At 43.9% G+C, this 14,117-nt stretch overlaps 1 protein-coding gene across 3 annotated transcripts in view; it reads right to left on the bottom strand.

Moving 5' to 3' along the window:
• Window positions 1-13,812, bottom strand: part of SOAT1 (sterol O-acyltransferase 1) — a 28,705-nt gene extending 14,893 nt beyond the window's left edge. Inside the window, exons 1-3 of one of the 3 annotated variants that reach the window (XM_084290697.1) lie at window positions 13,746-13,812; window positions 11,230-11,359; window positions 4,003-4,061 (exon numbers count right to left, since the gene is read on the bottom strand). In XM_084290697.1, coding sequence (XP_084146823.1) covers window positions 4,003-4,061; window positions 11,230-11,353 — 183 coding nt within the window. In that variant the 5' untranslated portion in view covers window positions 11,354-11,359; window positions 13,746-13,812. Of the gene's footprint in view, window positions 1-4,002; window positions 4,062-11,229; window positions 11,365-13,745 lie in introns of all 3 variants that reach the window. The other 2 variants (XM_084290696.1, XM_084290698.1) reach the window with 2 other exon arrangements.
• Window positions 13,813-14,117: the final 305 nt, after the last annotated feature.

Raw genomic sequence — 14,117 nt, 5'->3', positions numbered from 1 at the left:
ACAAAATAGCTCAATGTGCTCTCTTTAGCCTCACAGCATGAACTTTCAAAGACCTGATCTCCCACACCCCAGGCAGAGTTTTTAAAACAAGATGCATTGATAAAATATTTAAAATTACTTATTTCTGTAGAAAATGTTACACTGAGCTCAGGATAGCTCTTCCCTTCAGTACAAACTCTATTTATTTGCAAAGAGGAACCCTGCACAGTAGCTTAAATGTTATTCTTATGACTAGGAAAGAAAAATTCCCTCAAGGAGGGCAAAAAAAGGAAACAAGTTCACTTGTATTTCAGTGACAGCTTGGGCAACCACAAGATCCTAAGACTGTTAGCACTTAGGAAGCCAGATAGTTAACTTCAGCACAGGAGATAAGCAAGTTTCAAGACAGCTCATAAGACTACAAGCCTAATTGTACACTACGGTTGGTTTTTGTTTGTTTTTAAATGCAAGTGTTTATTAGCAGCACTTGTCTGACCATCCTTTTGCATTGGACTTTCAGTTTGCCTTCAAATTCAAGGCCCAAGTCTTTCTACATGGTAACTAAACAGGATTTCATCTAGTCTTCCCATTGATCTTCAGCTCACGAAACATTTATCTAACTGCTTTCAGAATTTCTTACCAGCTCTTGTTCTGTAATCTTTAAGGCTGAAAAGTAACAAAAGTCTATTTTCAAGGAGGGAAAGAAAGAGCCTGGAAGTTGTGCACAGAAATGGTACTCCCTCAGAACAATATTTGTGATGCTCGAACTCATTTGTCAGTTGATGTTTACGTTTCGGTGCTTAACAATTACACTAAAGAAAGCTGAAGCAGCATTATTTTTGCTAAGAAGGAACTGGCACAAAGACTAATAGAACAAGGAAGTACACAGCAAAAGCTCATCTAAAAAGCCTGCTTCAGTAACAGAGCTTTTAGGCCAGCAAAACCTGTTAACAGATGATGTATTCACAGAAATTGCTTTTGTCTAACACAACGACAGCTGATGATCAGCCAAGCTTAACTCTTGCAGTAAATACAAAATAATCCGAAATGAGACCACAAAACCAGAAGGTCCTGAAGTCAAGCCACACCAGAACTCTACATTCTTCCTGTTTCACAGTGGTCAGATTCAGAGAGACCTCTTGAAACAGAAGCTGCAGTAGGAGAAGGGGCAGATTAATATTTAACTTAATAAAAATATTTTTCCCCTATTTGGCAGCTGCCAATATAGAATAAACAAACTTCACCAGCACTTAATGAAACAGCTCTTAGGAGCTGGCTATATATTGCTGTCTGGGAGGCTTCTCTTGCATCTAAGTGATTTATTCATTTAAAAACAATAGGAAGAGTTGGTTGAGTACTTTGGAATTATGGTCTGTAACAGAAAACACCACTGCTCTGTCACAGCCTGCTTTTATACCATGCATACATATACGCTGACCAAAAGATATATGACTTTCTACTCCTCTTGAAGCACTCACATTTCCATGCCAAAATAAAAGCACTATTCATTTTATTTTAAGTCTTCCCCCGCTTTTTTTTTTTTTTTTTTTTTTGTGTGTGTTAAGCCTAATCACCTCCCAGCAAGATTTTAAGAGAAATTATTTCCTTAAAATACCTCTTCCTTCTCAGCTAGCACTCCACTGAGATTGCCTTCTCTTAACACAGCCCTTCAGGGCCAACATCAACATATGCATGTGCCTGGACTGGGAAAACAGGACAGAAGTTCTCACTAAATAAAATACAACACAACTGGAGCACAGACCCTACAGTAACCATAATTCTGTACAACAAAGCTGCACAACATATCACACTATATTGGCTTCTATTACAACTACAACTCAAAGGGCAGTCTATTTGAGAAACTGCCAGAGTAACTGTTAGTGCTCAACAAGCCAGGTGACTCAGTCACCAAAGAAGTGAAACAGCAGAGGAGACGATGCACCTCCCACCAGCTTACGCAATGACAGGGTGCATACACAGCTGGCCTTGTAGTGTCCTGTAACTCAGAGCACTTCAGTAAGTTTCTGAAACTGCACTTGAAGTTTTAGACAAGTAAATGGGCAGATCCACTCACCTGTAACCATCAAGTTTCAATTAAAAGAATCTGATTGTTACAAGAACAAGAAGGGGGACAAGAATAAAAAATGCTATGCGATAAGTAACAGAAGCTGGCCAGCAAGTCAGAGAAAGTTGAGCCAAGTAACCCTGTAGCTTACTGCTAAAGAGAAAATTACACGTTTCCTCTTAATTTTACTCATTCTAACAGGTTTAATAATTTCAGTTACTGAAACATCACAACATTAAGCCCTGACCAAGTGACAGACACCATTCCCAACTCGGTTCAGGATTAACAGAGGACTAGATCCTCCAACTGGACTGCAAGATACAATGAAGGCATCCTAATTGAAATAACACCTGCCAGCCACAATCCTCATTTAAATCAGTGCAAGCTGTCAGTGAGCAGCACTTCTCAAGCAAGCATCTGTCTAGGCCTCAGATACCTGCCACCTAAAGGATAAACTGGAATCCAAGCTTCTGTTGTGTAAACCACAGGACAACAGGAGCAGGCACTCCAGGAATTCTGCAGCAGATGCAAGTTTTTACTTAGCCTTGTAGCTAAGTTTGTAGCTTTGAGGCACCTTAAATTTGCAAATTGCTAAACTCAACATTTAGAACCTGAACTCCCTGCGTTTCAGGAGCAACTTGAATAATTAGAAATGCCACTGATCCTGCTGGTTTTCTTTGATTCTTACTGTGGATGAGAAATCACCTTGACTACAGGCTAGTACGTCTCAAACCTGGTGGCCAGAAAACATTTAGGAAGAAAAGACTTTCCTGACAAAAGAAATCCAAGATCAAGCTGTTTGCTTGCATCCAGCTAGTACCCCCTGAAACCTGGAGCTTACAAAGCTCTGTGTGCTTAACAGTCCTTTAAAGTTTGCTTGTGCAAGCATCTGTTGCAAACAGTGATTTGCAAGAGCTGTGTTTGTCTGCAGAGAAAAGATATGAGGCAGATATGAGGCTTGCTCTATCATGCCCTCAGTAAGAATGAAATAAATTTCAGAGCTGACTATCCCTCTCATGGGCTGAATTTTAGGAGTTTCAGCATAACAAACAGGACACCCTAAGTGGAACCCACTGACATACACTATAGTTACCTGTTGTAAATTACCACCGATAGAGAGAAAGGACTTTAACGCAAGGAAGTCTCAAAGGTCTCAAAGGCAGAAGATAGTTTTCTGTCCTACAAGTATTCACCTCCTTGAAATCTATATAAGGCTGAGGCAATTAGATGACATCATCTTTACCATGGAATTCTTCACAATAAAATGAAGAAAGAGTGCAGGACAATTTGCCCTGAAGAACAAGCCTGCTGCGAAACAATGGTTAGCAAAGAGGGTGCAGTTCATTGTTAGCTAACTTCAATTAATTTGCCTGTAAATCATCTTAGCATAAGCTAAGACAATGGCAATTCACACAGACGCAACATGACGCTAGAAATAAACAATATTATTTTTGAAAACATTGCTCACTGAGAAAAAGAAGTGGGACCAATGCTAAGTAAGATCATCTTCACAGCCAGGGCACCAGAAGCAGTGGGACACAGGCTAGGTGCTGTACATGCCTTTATCCAGTGGGTAGCAGGTCACAGAGCATTTTAAGCACTAAACTTGCAAGCTGTCAAAAGGGAACAGGCTAGCTGACAATCACAGTATTGTCAAAAGTTAGTAGTGAGGAAAGTTTGGTTTTATTCAAAGTTTATTCAAAGTTATTTTATTCAAAGTTCATTCTTATCACTGGACTCTAACCTACTGGGGGGTCAAGACAGAATTGCGTTTGATAACACTGCCTCTTGTGCTAAGTCAGGAGAGAGAAGGAGAAGAGAGAGGGCTGTGTAGAAGTCACCATGCTCAAGTTATGACTGAGTAGAGATTTGTGTTCAGCACTAGCCAGCCTCCAAAGGAAACAATCTGGGTCAATCATCCCGTTCCTCCCCACAAGGAAGCATTAGAGTGTATTTACCTCAGCTTCTGCTATTAGCTGCATTTTCCTGGTTATCACATGGTCAACATCAACCCGGCCTAAGGGAGGAAAGCAAATATTTAGCAGTTGCATCTTCAGCAATGTGACCACATATAAAAATACAGGAAGAACAGCATGCGGTAGCTTATCCATTGATTTTTCATTAGAGCTCTTGATTTTTAGTAAGGTCCCTGTAAGTTCAAAATAAAACTGCAGGAAATTCACAAGCATGTACAAGTATTTTAAACAGCCATTTAGCATCACAGCATTATAAGGCAGGCAACAACTGATAACGTGCTGTATTTCTGAAAGCTTTGCAACTCCACAAATCTTCCCAAGGTCCCTAAACATATTCAACCTTGAAACAGCAATTAGAACAACCCTTGGAAGGTCACATCCAAGTGTGCTGATCTTTTGTCAGAGTTTTATCTCAGGCACAGTGAGCTAGACATAAGATTAGGTTGTCTGGAGGTCTCTACACTGCCAATACACAAGGCAGTCAAATCACAGCTGTCTGTAAAATAAAGCAACCAGCTCTGAAGACAGGCTGAGTGACAAGTTGGAAGATGATCCTGCATTCAAACCTGGCTACTCCCCCCATGTCATCCCCTATGAAAAGGGCAGGCATCAGTTTGACTGCATTCCTCAATGTATTTCATCGCTTAGCCAAGTGGGTCTCACCATGCCATAGCATTATGGTCATTAACAATACCTTTGTCTTGAATATTAAGCCTCTAATATTGCCTTTCTTTTGCATATAAAACTATACACATCTGATACTTCCGTTGCATCAGGAGGAACACCATTCACAAACCAGACATTTAGGAGCAGATGAGTTTTAAGACAAGGTTTGTCTGCAGCAGTTGCAGAAAACAGGTAAGCCAGCTGGCATTTCACTTCCATAATTAACTTTGATCTTCTGTTTTGTAATTCTTACAAGGATCTTACATATGAAGGAAAAGCAAGATTAAACCAGCAGCACCCACCCTCCCCCCTAAAATACGTGTTAGGGTGAAAAGATGCCAACAGCCCTTGCCTTGTGCATATCTTCTGGGAATTACAGCTACAACCATACGGCTAACATTACAACTTTTGTGTTCAGTTTCTATACAGCATTATCACACTTGCAGTGCTCTGTGCTGCTAACAGATTCACAGCAGTTTGATGGCTTATAATGCCATTCTTGTACATGCACATCCCATCCACACAAAGCATACGGTGTGCTTTAAATAGAAGCAAGGGCTTCTGCAAAGCACTCATCTGAAGGTGCTCCTGTGAGCAGACAATTGTAATAATGTTTAAATACTCCAGAGAGAACTGCAGTTCCGATGTAGAAGAAGAGTGAAGTGAAACCTTACATTCAGTGAAGCTATGCTCATTTGTCAGCATTCATTTGAAATCCCTGCCACTCTGTATCAAGCAGGCATACAGAATAGTTTCTACCGTTAAAAAAAAAATAAAAAAAAAAATCGATACACAGGCTGCAGACCAACGAACAGACTGGTGATAAGTCTAATACTTCGCAGCCTTGTAACACAAACAACGCAATTACTAAACATCATGATTTTTTTGGGCTGCACAAATAGATCACTTTTCACAAAAATAGAATTCTTGGTTGCTAAGCATCACACCTCCAAAACAACAGAAAGAATATTACCTAAGCATTTAAGCCTACCACACTGTTGTACTTGCTGAAGAGCAGCTGTTTGTGGAAAACAATCCAAGAGTGTAAGAGACCTTGTGCTACTCAGCTCATGCACTTGGCTGGTCTCAAATGGATCCCCCCACCCAAAGAAAAACTGTAAAAACACATCAAGCCATTCCATAAGCAGTAGAACAGTACACCCTTCACATCATCTCAGGGGATCTACTTCCTCACTGCACTGCTCTGCAATTGTATTAAGAGTACAGCAGTAATGGGGGAAGAGGGCCAAGAACCACCTGACACCTATCTGCCAGCAAGCAAACCACACAGATGCTGAGCTCAGAGCAGAACCGACCTTTCCCGCAGAAAGGTAAGGATTTGTCTCTTATCCAGCAGCCAGTCTTCAAGACTGTCAAGTTTACTTGAAACCATCCAACAGGGTCAAAGATGACAGGACACGTGAGACTTAGGGGACTGCACTATTTCCTTTTTAAACTAAGATAAAAATAAGCAGCAAGTGCTTTGGCCATGTTATTTCCTGCTGGATCTTGCATCTGAGGCCTTGGTTACTACTGCTACCCAGGAATGGTTCTCTCTGTAACTAAGATATCCTTTCTGACTTACAAGGCCTTAAGAGATGGTTACACAGATTCCCAGCACACAGCTTTATTGGCTGTACAGGACAATAGGCAGGTCTCTGACCTGCTGATGTTGCAACTGCTAAATTGTACGCAGTGCCCCTCCTATCACTTTATCCACCCACACACCAACGTGTATGTAAAGACTACACTGCCTAGAAATGTGGCTAGTTTAAAAAGCCTTTACGTCAAGACCTCAGTATCTTCAGTATATACATCTCACATAGCAAACCAGGTAAAACTACCTGTAAGCTCAGTTACTTCTTCTCCAGAACAAAAAGAAAACCCCTGTAGAAGAAAATCCACCCCAAAACAACTCATCCTGCTGTTTCGCATTGCCCAATAAACTCCTGCTGGATCACCAGGCAGGTACCAGGGAATATAACATCATCACCTTGAATCAGTCATCTCCTGTTGTGCAAGCTGTTTCTTGTGTTCCCTAAGGTCATTCAAGAAGAGAACCATCACATGATTTTGAGTAAGAGAAATTGTGCACTGAGAAGTCTACATTTTCTTTTTCCGTTGACATTGACTGATTCCTTTGTATCACCCTGGGATTACGCTATCATTACGAAAATCAGATTCAAGGTTGCACAAGATAAGCAAGCATATCTAGGATTTAAAGCAAAGTTTTTAAGGGATATGCCTTAAAAAAACAGGAAACATTTAAAATCGTAAGGAAGAAAGTCTTCTTTGAAGACTAATATGAAATAGTAGCAAGTCTCACAGGAGGCTGAAGCACGATTTGCTTTCAAAGAGCTTTGCTTACAGGTAGAAATTTTAATTAAGACTCGATATTCCCTTCCCATCAGCAGAGATGTGGATAAGATCTTTATCTCGCTGACCACTTGTCTTGGGCTTGTAGAAACCGATCCCTGCAGGATTTAACACCTCTGTGTAGCCCAAATTCAAAACAGGTTCAGAAGTCAAAAGAAAAAAAAAAAAGAACAATTTAAAAATTGTAGTTTCTTTAGGAAACCAAGCTTAAAAAAATCACCTGATTATTGACAAAGCTTCCTATTGTTGAAAACTTGAGCAACTTAAATTTCACAAAAGAATTACAAACTTTTAAAAATAGGATTTCATTTTTCTTTTTTCAGCCTTCTGTTGTGGCTGTTACAAGCAAGTGACATTGAGATGAGAATTATCCCAGTGCATATGGCCTGTTAGTGCTGCACCTTGGGATCCAGCACAACCGATTTCTACAGGAGACACTAGCCGGCACTCTGCTGAACAAGCTCTCAGAAATTAGCTGTGTCAAAAAAACTTTCATTTTAACTGCTACAGTCTGTAATTACAACCGAGAGCACAAGTGGGAGTAAGTCACTTGAGCAAAGGCATGGTTTGTGTGCAGTGTTACGGTTCCAGCCTGTAATGACTTCAGCCACAGAAGCTGCCTGAAGATCAGCACTCTGAATCACTCCCCCTCAAACTGTTCCTGCATTGTGGAGGTCAGTTTGCTATTAAGGAGCTACAACAACCCAGGAAGATGACTACCATTTAAATCACTTCACAGCATTCAGGACAAAAATGTCGCTGCAGAAAAGCTAAGAAAAGCATGCAGAGATGTGGCAATAAAGTGAAGCTTGTGTGTCAAAAAAGTATTTCTCAGGTAATATTAGGACAACCAAGCACACAAGACAGAACTGTATCTGACAATCACTCAGTTTAGAAGTATTTTCCCCCTAACAACATCAGGATTTGTTTAACTTCAAGATCTTGGAAAGTCACAGATACAAATACCCAATACTGCCCTTCCCTAGAAGGGGTTAAAAAATTGTTCAACTGAGAAATAATGAAGACAATATATCATTCAAAAGACTAAAACAACACAGGCAGAAGGATTTCCTGTTACTGTCAGATACCTGGATTCCAAGTGTGTTCTCTAAACACACTGAAAATATTGTTATCTGAAGGACCAGCTACATTAAAGCCAACCTAGCAGAAGGGTACTGAAAAGGAAGGGAAGCGTTGTATTGCACCAGATATGGAACACGAGTTAATAATTTGATGCTAATAAGCCTTACCCTGAGTTATGCTGACTTATGTGGCCACTCAGCAGATAGAGGCAAATTATGCCTAGATTGCCCCTAGTTCAGCCCATCTGCTTAAAGCATGCACGGGCCCCAGAGGCCACTGCACTGCAGTTAGGCAAGGAATCCAGTTAAAAAGCCAAGTTTGCAAGAACATGGGACCCAACAGCCTCTTCACAAGGAGGAAACCCTGGGATGCTCCAGGTCAGGCTAGCTCATCCCCAGGCTCTTCTCAAGAAACCTCCCAGCCTTCACCAAACCCCTGGGTTACAAAACATGCCAGAACCTAGTAATTATCAGAACCTGATCTTAAACAGGATAACTTCTTCATCAGCCTCCCCACAACACACCCAACAAACTCAATTCAAGCAGCTCACGCGCACTTGTTGCTGTGCCTCAGACACTGGGCTCTGTGAACTTTTGCTCTGTGAACGACCAGCAGTAACCTCCTGGTTAGGAGATAACAAGCCCTTTCCAAGTCCAGCATTACCAGACAGGCTTACTCACACCAGAGATACGCTGCAGAGCTTGTTTGCACACCAGGCTCCTTCTGATTTCTGAGGAAAGAAGGGCAGACTCCACAAGCATCAGTTTACTGGTTTGAATGGTCTCATCTCAGCATTTAGATACAAGCCAAAGAGCCATGTCCTCTCTAATCTTCTAGATCTTTCTATCCAGTTTCCATTACAGCCATTCCAGATAAGTTTGCCTGCAGCAAGTACTGCCCAGTACCAACATCCCATTAAGCAGAACAGATTTACCTCTGCGTATTTCCCTCTGAAAACATGTAAAACTAATCTTAAAGCAGCCTGGATTTTGACAAGGGATTATTGCTGCCTGGATCATTTGCTGACTATATGCCAAGACCAAATTAGTTGTTTAATTAATATACTAAAGCCAATTCAAGGAGAAAAGATGTGAGACTAATGTTCAGCTACTCTGTCAAAGTGAAGTTACAGACCAAACCATTACAAGATACAAACCCACCTAGGGACAACCCAAGTACAACCCAAAATTATCCAGTCTTAGAACTCAGCAAACAATGCGAGCTTCCAGCAGCACTCAGGAGGCAAACATAGCCTAAGCTACGCAAATGGAAGAGTCTGAGCCATTGTGGTCTTGAAGCCAATACAGGGATTAAATCAGCCAATGCTTTGGGGTTTGAATAAAGAAGGGATTAATAGCCTAGCAGCCTCCGTAAAAAGTTCACACACTTCTGGAAACTAGTCAATTGGCCCTTGACACTAACTCTTTAAATTAAGAGCAGATTGTGGTTGCTAATCGGGGAGGATTGAGGGTGGGAAGTCACCTTAGTGATTTAGTTTTTCTACAAAAAGAATTGCTACAAAGATACTACATATTTATTTGCATACAAGATGCCATCTTCACCTGTCTAGAACTCCTTGGCTGCAGTTCCTGTCTTGTCTAAAACTCTACATACCAGAACACTGGCCTCAAGCTGCCTTTGTACATCAACACTAATGCCTTAGGAATAGTTATGCACAAGCTAGGACAAAAATCTAGAAAAAGAAATATACAGGCATTTCTTTTGAGCAATTCTTCCACCTTAGCTGTGCTTTCACAGAAAACTGTCACTACTTACACAAGCATATTGGACTACGTTAAGAGTCTGCTACATGAAACACCTGAACTTTGTAAACACCTTGGACTTTGTAAAACTTCAAGCTTTGTGACGCAGAGCTGCAGATCTAACCCCGCCACAGAGATAGATTCCTGACCCAAGGGTTTTGCATGGTCCTGTAATGCACTCAGTCAGAGGCTGACTTGTCCCCTAGCTCCCTGTGGCATTCTCACTGTCACCATCACTGTGGTGAGCAAAGAGTTTGCAGTAACCAGTCTGAAGTCTTACAACCCTTCTGCTGAACTGGCAGCAACCTTGGAAGATAAAAGGCAGCTAGCTGTAACTAAACAGGATACCCCTCAGCTGTCGTTGCTGTCCTCCACTGCAGCTTGGACTGTAGTAGAACACAGCACTTTCTACTAAACCATCTCACCAGATCTATGAACACACGACAGCCTGGTACACTTCCAGGAGACCTGCCCCAGAATGTTTATTTGCTATCCACCCATAGCGTCTCACCTGCAGTGACATTATGTTGCATTTCAGACTTATTAAAATGAAGGGCTTTTTAAAAACAGGCACACCCACCTATCAGGTGCTAATTATCACAGCTCTATTTATTCTTTACCCACAAGCTTGCAAGAACTCAAACTCAAGCATAACAGTTAAGGTGTTTACATAGATAAAGAGGTAGAAGTCCATTTCTAAACCCATCCTAAGTGTTTTCCAGGAGTCACTAACTCCCTGCAAGTTTCCAGAAACAGCATTGACGAAACAGTCCCATTCTACTGAATTAAACCATCAGCAGCACCAACAGCTGAACAAAAAAAATAACCTCAATTCTTAAGTAGCCTGTGGGACAAATTTCTCTTCAAGATATTTTTTGTAAGAAGAAATCCAACTTGCTCTAACTCCCATTCCAGGTTAAAGACATAGAGCAAAATAGTAACATTAGTCAGAACTGCCCCAGTAAAAATTACCTCCTTGAATCACTAGTAACAGGGTTTTAGAGCGTATATTCGCATGGCACATTGTGACAAACTAGTTTAGCTTTTTGCTTATCCTGTCTCCCAAAGAGGAAGAAAACGAGGTGCAATTCCATCACCAGCAGGCTGGAAAACGGTACAGCATAACCCAGGAGTTTAAGACAGTCACAGTGTCCACAGGCAAAACCACTCCAATTGCCACACAATTGTCCCTGCAAATTAAGGGACAGGCCACGTGCAGCAGCAACCCTCCCAGCCAGCCAGCTACAAGCCACATTACTTTCCAGGCAGCCACAATATAAACTGCTACAAACCCCACTAAGCCCAAGCGAAAGAACCTCACCATTGCTTGCGTTTTGGAAGGACCTCTCACCCTCAGATCTCCTCTGCACCTCCTCGTTCTCAGGGGGCTTGTGGGCTGTAGCGGAGCCAGACTGGCGCTTCCTTGCACAGTCTTCACCTGCCATTGCTGCCTAAGCTAGACCAGAAAAGGAGAGAAAACAATTAGTGACAAAACCTCATTTATTCTTTAAATGGTTAAAGAACAAATTACATAGCCTTCTTTGCTCTATAGCTAAGATTTTTTTTTCCCCCATTATGAATTCAGAGTTGGATTAAGGGAAAATGAGTACACACTTGTATTAGTGTGTATTACTGCAGGTCACACTTCCCTTACTACAAGCAGTGAAGAAGCAAAAAGTATCCAAGTTTCTAAACCACTACAAAAAAAAAAAAAGCAACAACAAAAAACAACACACATCTTTTATCTCCCCACAGCTCCCTCCTTTTCCCTACAGATTTAAGTATTTAAATTGACTCGAGCCTTTGTGAAATCTTTAAAAGTCCCAAGAAGCCCTTGTAAATGCTTTCCAATAGTCAGTCGGACAGCAGAATTTGTCTTCAGAGAGCTCTGGCACGTTTGCTTTGCAGAATCGACCACATGATTTTACTTGAGCCAAGCCCCTTCCTGTCAAGACTTCAGTCCTTACTGAAAGAGCAGTTTCCTCAATAGATCCTTGTACTCTGGTTGGCCAGACAATGGCTGTATTGCAAATAAAGGAAAAACAGGAAGAGAAGATCAGGTCCGAGCTACGCCAGATTCAATGACAAAGGTCACTGCTGGGGACAGAGCTGCTAGCTAACAGGGAACACCTGAACAGCTAGACTGAAAAACTGAAAATCCTTCTTTAAAGAAAAGGGGGAAGGGACTCTAGTTTGGTCACAGAGTGACATCCCAGCACGCTACCCACAAAGAACAACTCAAAGAAGCCCACAAATATGTAGCTACAACCAGGGTCAATTTTCAGAACTGGAATTCCAGAAAAAAACATGCAGGCACCTACAGAACTAGGTTTTCAAACTAATGCTTTTCCTTTTTGATACATTTCTCCCCCACTCTGGGGGAAGAAATCAACCACCACCACCATTTCCTGCAGGACACTGCCCCTTCTAGCCCTGTGTCACAAGATCTCAGCCAGATCAGCCTACACGCTACAAAACCAAGGACCATAAAAATGACAAACTTCCAAGCTGGCTTTGTAAACCAGCTGACAGCTCACACCATCATAATTTATGTAATACACAGAGCGCTCACCTGAAGAACACAAAGGACCAGGCATGGAAACAGTAAACCTTCCTTCAGTTAAGGTGCTCAGCAGTACAGAAAGCTCGCTGGCAGGACTAGCCCACTTCTAACAGCTCTCCGCACCTATTGCTGCCATTGTTCTGAACAACCCTCTCACCTTTAAATGCAAGCCAAGCACCACGGTGAAGACAGACGCTGCTTCCTAGCTCCCAGCCTTCCCACTGGAATCCCAGTGCAGACACCACCACATCCCATCAGAACAAAGACATTTTGCCCACCTGGGGCTTACAACTATATGGAGATCACAGGCAGGCAGCCGCTTCAAGCCTCCTGCTCTTACACAAGGGAGGCAGCCAAAATCCTATCACATAAGAATGGGTCAGTGATCACAGCGCAGATTTTAAAGAAAAGTGAGGGAAGAAGGAGGGGAGATAAAGCAGCCACATTAATTCAATCATTAACAGCCTATCCCCTGAGCCACTACACAGCCTCTCCACTGCCTCCTGATCCGAGTCAAGTTGTTCTCCTGAACTACATCCATCCTTGTGGGGCACAGCTCTCCGGCTGCAGCAGAGGACCAAGTTTCCTCCTATTCAGCTCCCCATCTTCAAGAGGCGCAGAAGGCAGCCTCCTCTCCAGCACACACATGGGAGTTGTAAGAGTATCTGAGAGACTGACAGAAAGGAAGCAAGGATAACCCGTTCCAGGACAGATGAAGACAGAATCACGTATGCAGAAGAAGAATTAAAGTAATTAACTCAGGGAGCTGGTACCCTGAGCGAGCTCTGCAAACGCGGTACCACAACAACCCAGCGGAGGTCAAGCCGTCAGAGCAAAGGATTTCTGGCACAGAAACAAGAGCCGTGCTGGGGAACCCTACCACAGCAGATACCTTCCTCGTGGGGCTTCCAGACAAGTACACCACCACAGCACCTGTTCCTCCTCCTCCTCCCCCTCAGAAGGCAGCACCCTCGCGGCCAGCAGCCGCTCCCCCAGCCCCGCTCCGAGCACCTGAGCGGCGACGCCGGCGTCCCCCAGCGGGACCGGCCCCAATAACCCCGGGCTGCGCCGCCCTCCAGCTGCCAGCACCACTCGGGGCGAGCCGGGCTCAGCTCCGCGGGGGCTCCCCGAGCCGGGCGGGCACCGGGACACGGCTCGGGTCCCACAGCGCGGGGAGGACGAGGAGGGAGGACGAGGAGGGAGGACGAGGAGGGAGGACGAGGAAGGCAACGGCGGCAGCCGCCTCACGCAGCCCCTCCCCCCCCCCCCGTCACCTCAGTCCGCTCCCGGCGCCAACGGCCCCGCGCCGCCGCTTCCCGCCTCCGCCGCGCGCCGCGCACGTCACCGCGCACCCGGCTCGATGAGGGGAGGGAGGGGGAGCTGAGGCGCCGCCAACGCCCATTGGCTGAGGGGGGAGAATGGGCGGGGCGAAGGCGGGAGGGAGGCGGCACGTGAGGCGCACGTGGGGGGGCGCGCGCCCCTCCTCCCCCCACCCCCCCTCCCCTGACGGTTTCCCGCCTCTCGCCTCCTGTCAGGGCCGCCCCCGGGTCCCCTCAGCAGCCCCGGGACCCCCGTGAGGAGCTGGGGGGGGCCCGGCTGCCTCGGCCGGGTCCCGGGGTTCTGCAGGGACCCGACTTCAAAGGGTT

Source organism: Netta rufina (genome assembly GCF_964035555.1).
Source record: "Netta rufina genome assembly, chromosome: 8".
NCBI lineage: Eukaryota > Metazoa > Chordata > Aves > Anseriformes > Anatidae > Netta > Netta rufina.
Note: the sequence above shows the minus strand (reverse complement) of the source record. Positions and strands in the feature narration are given on the sequence as shown.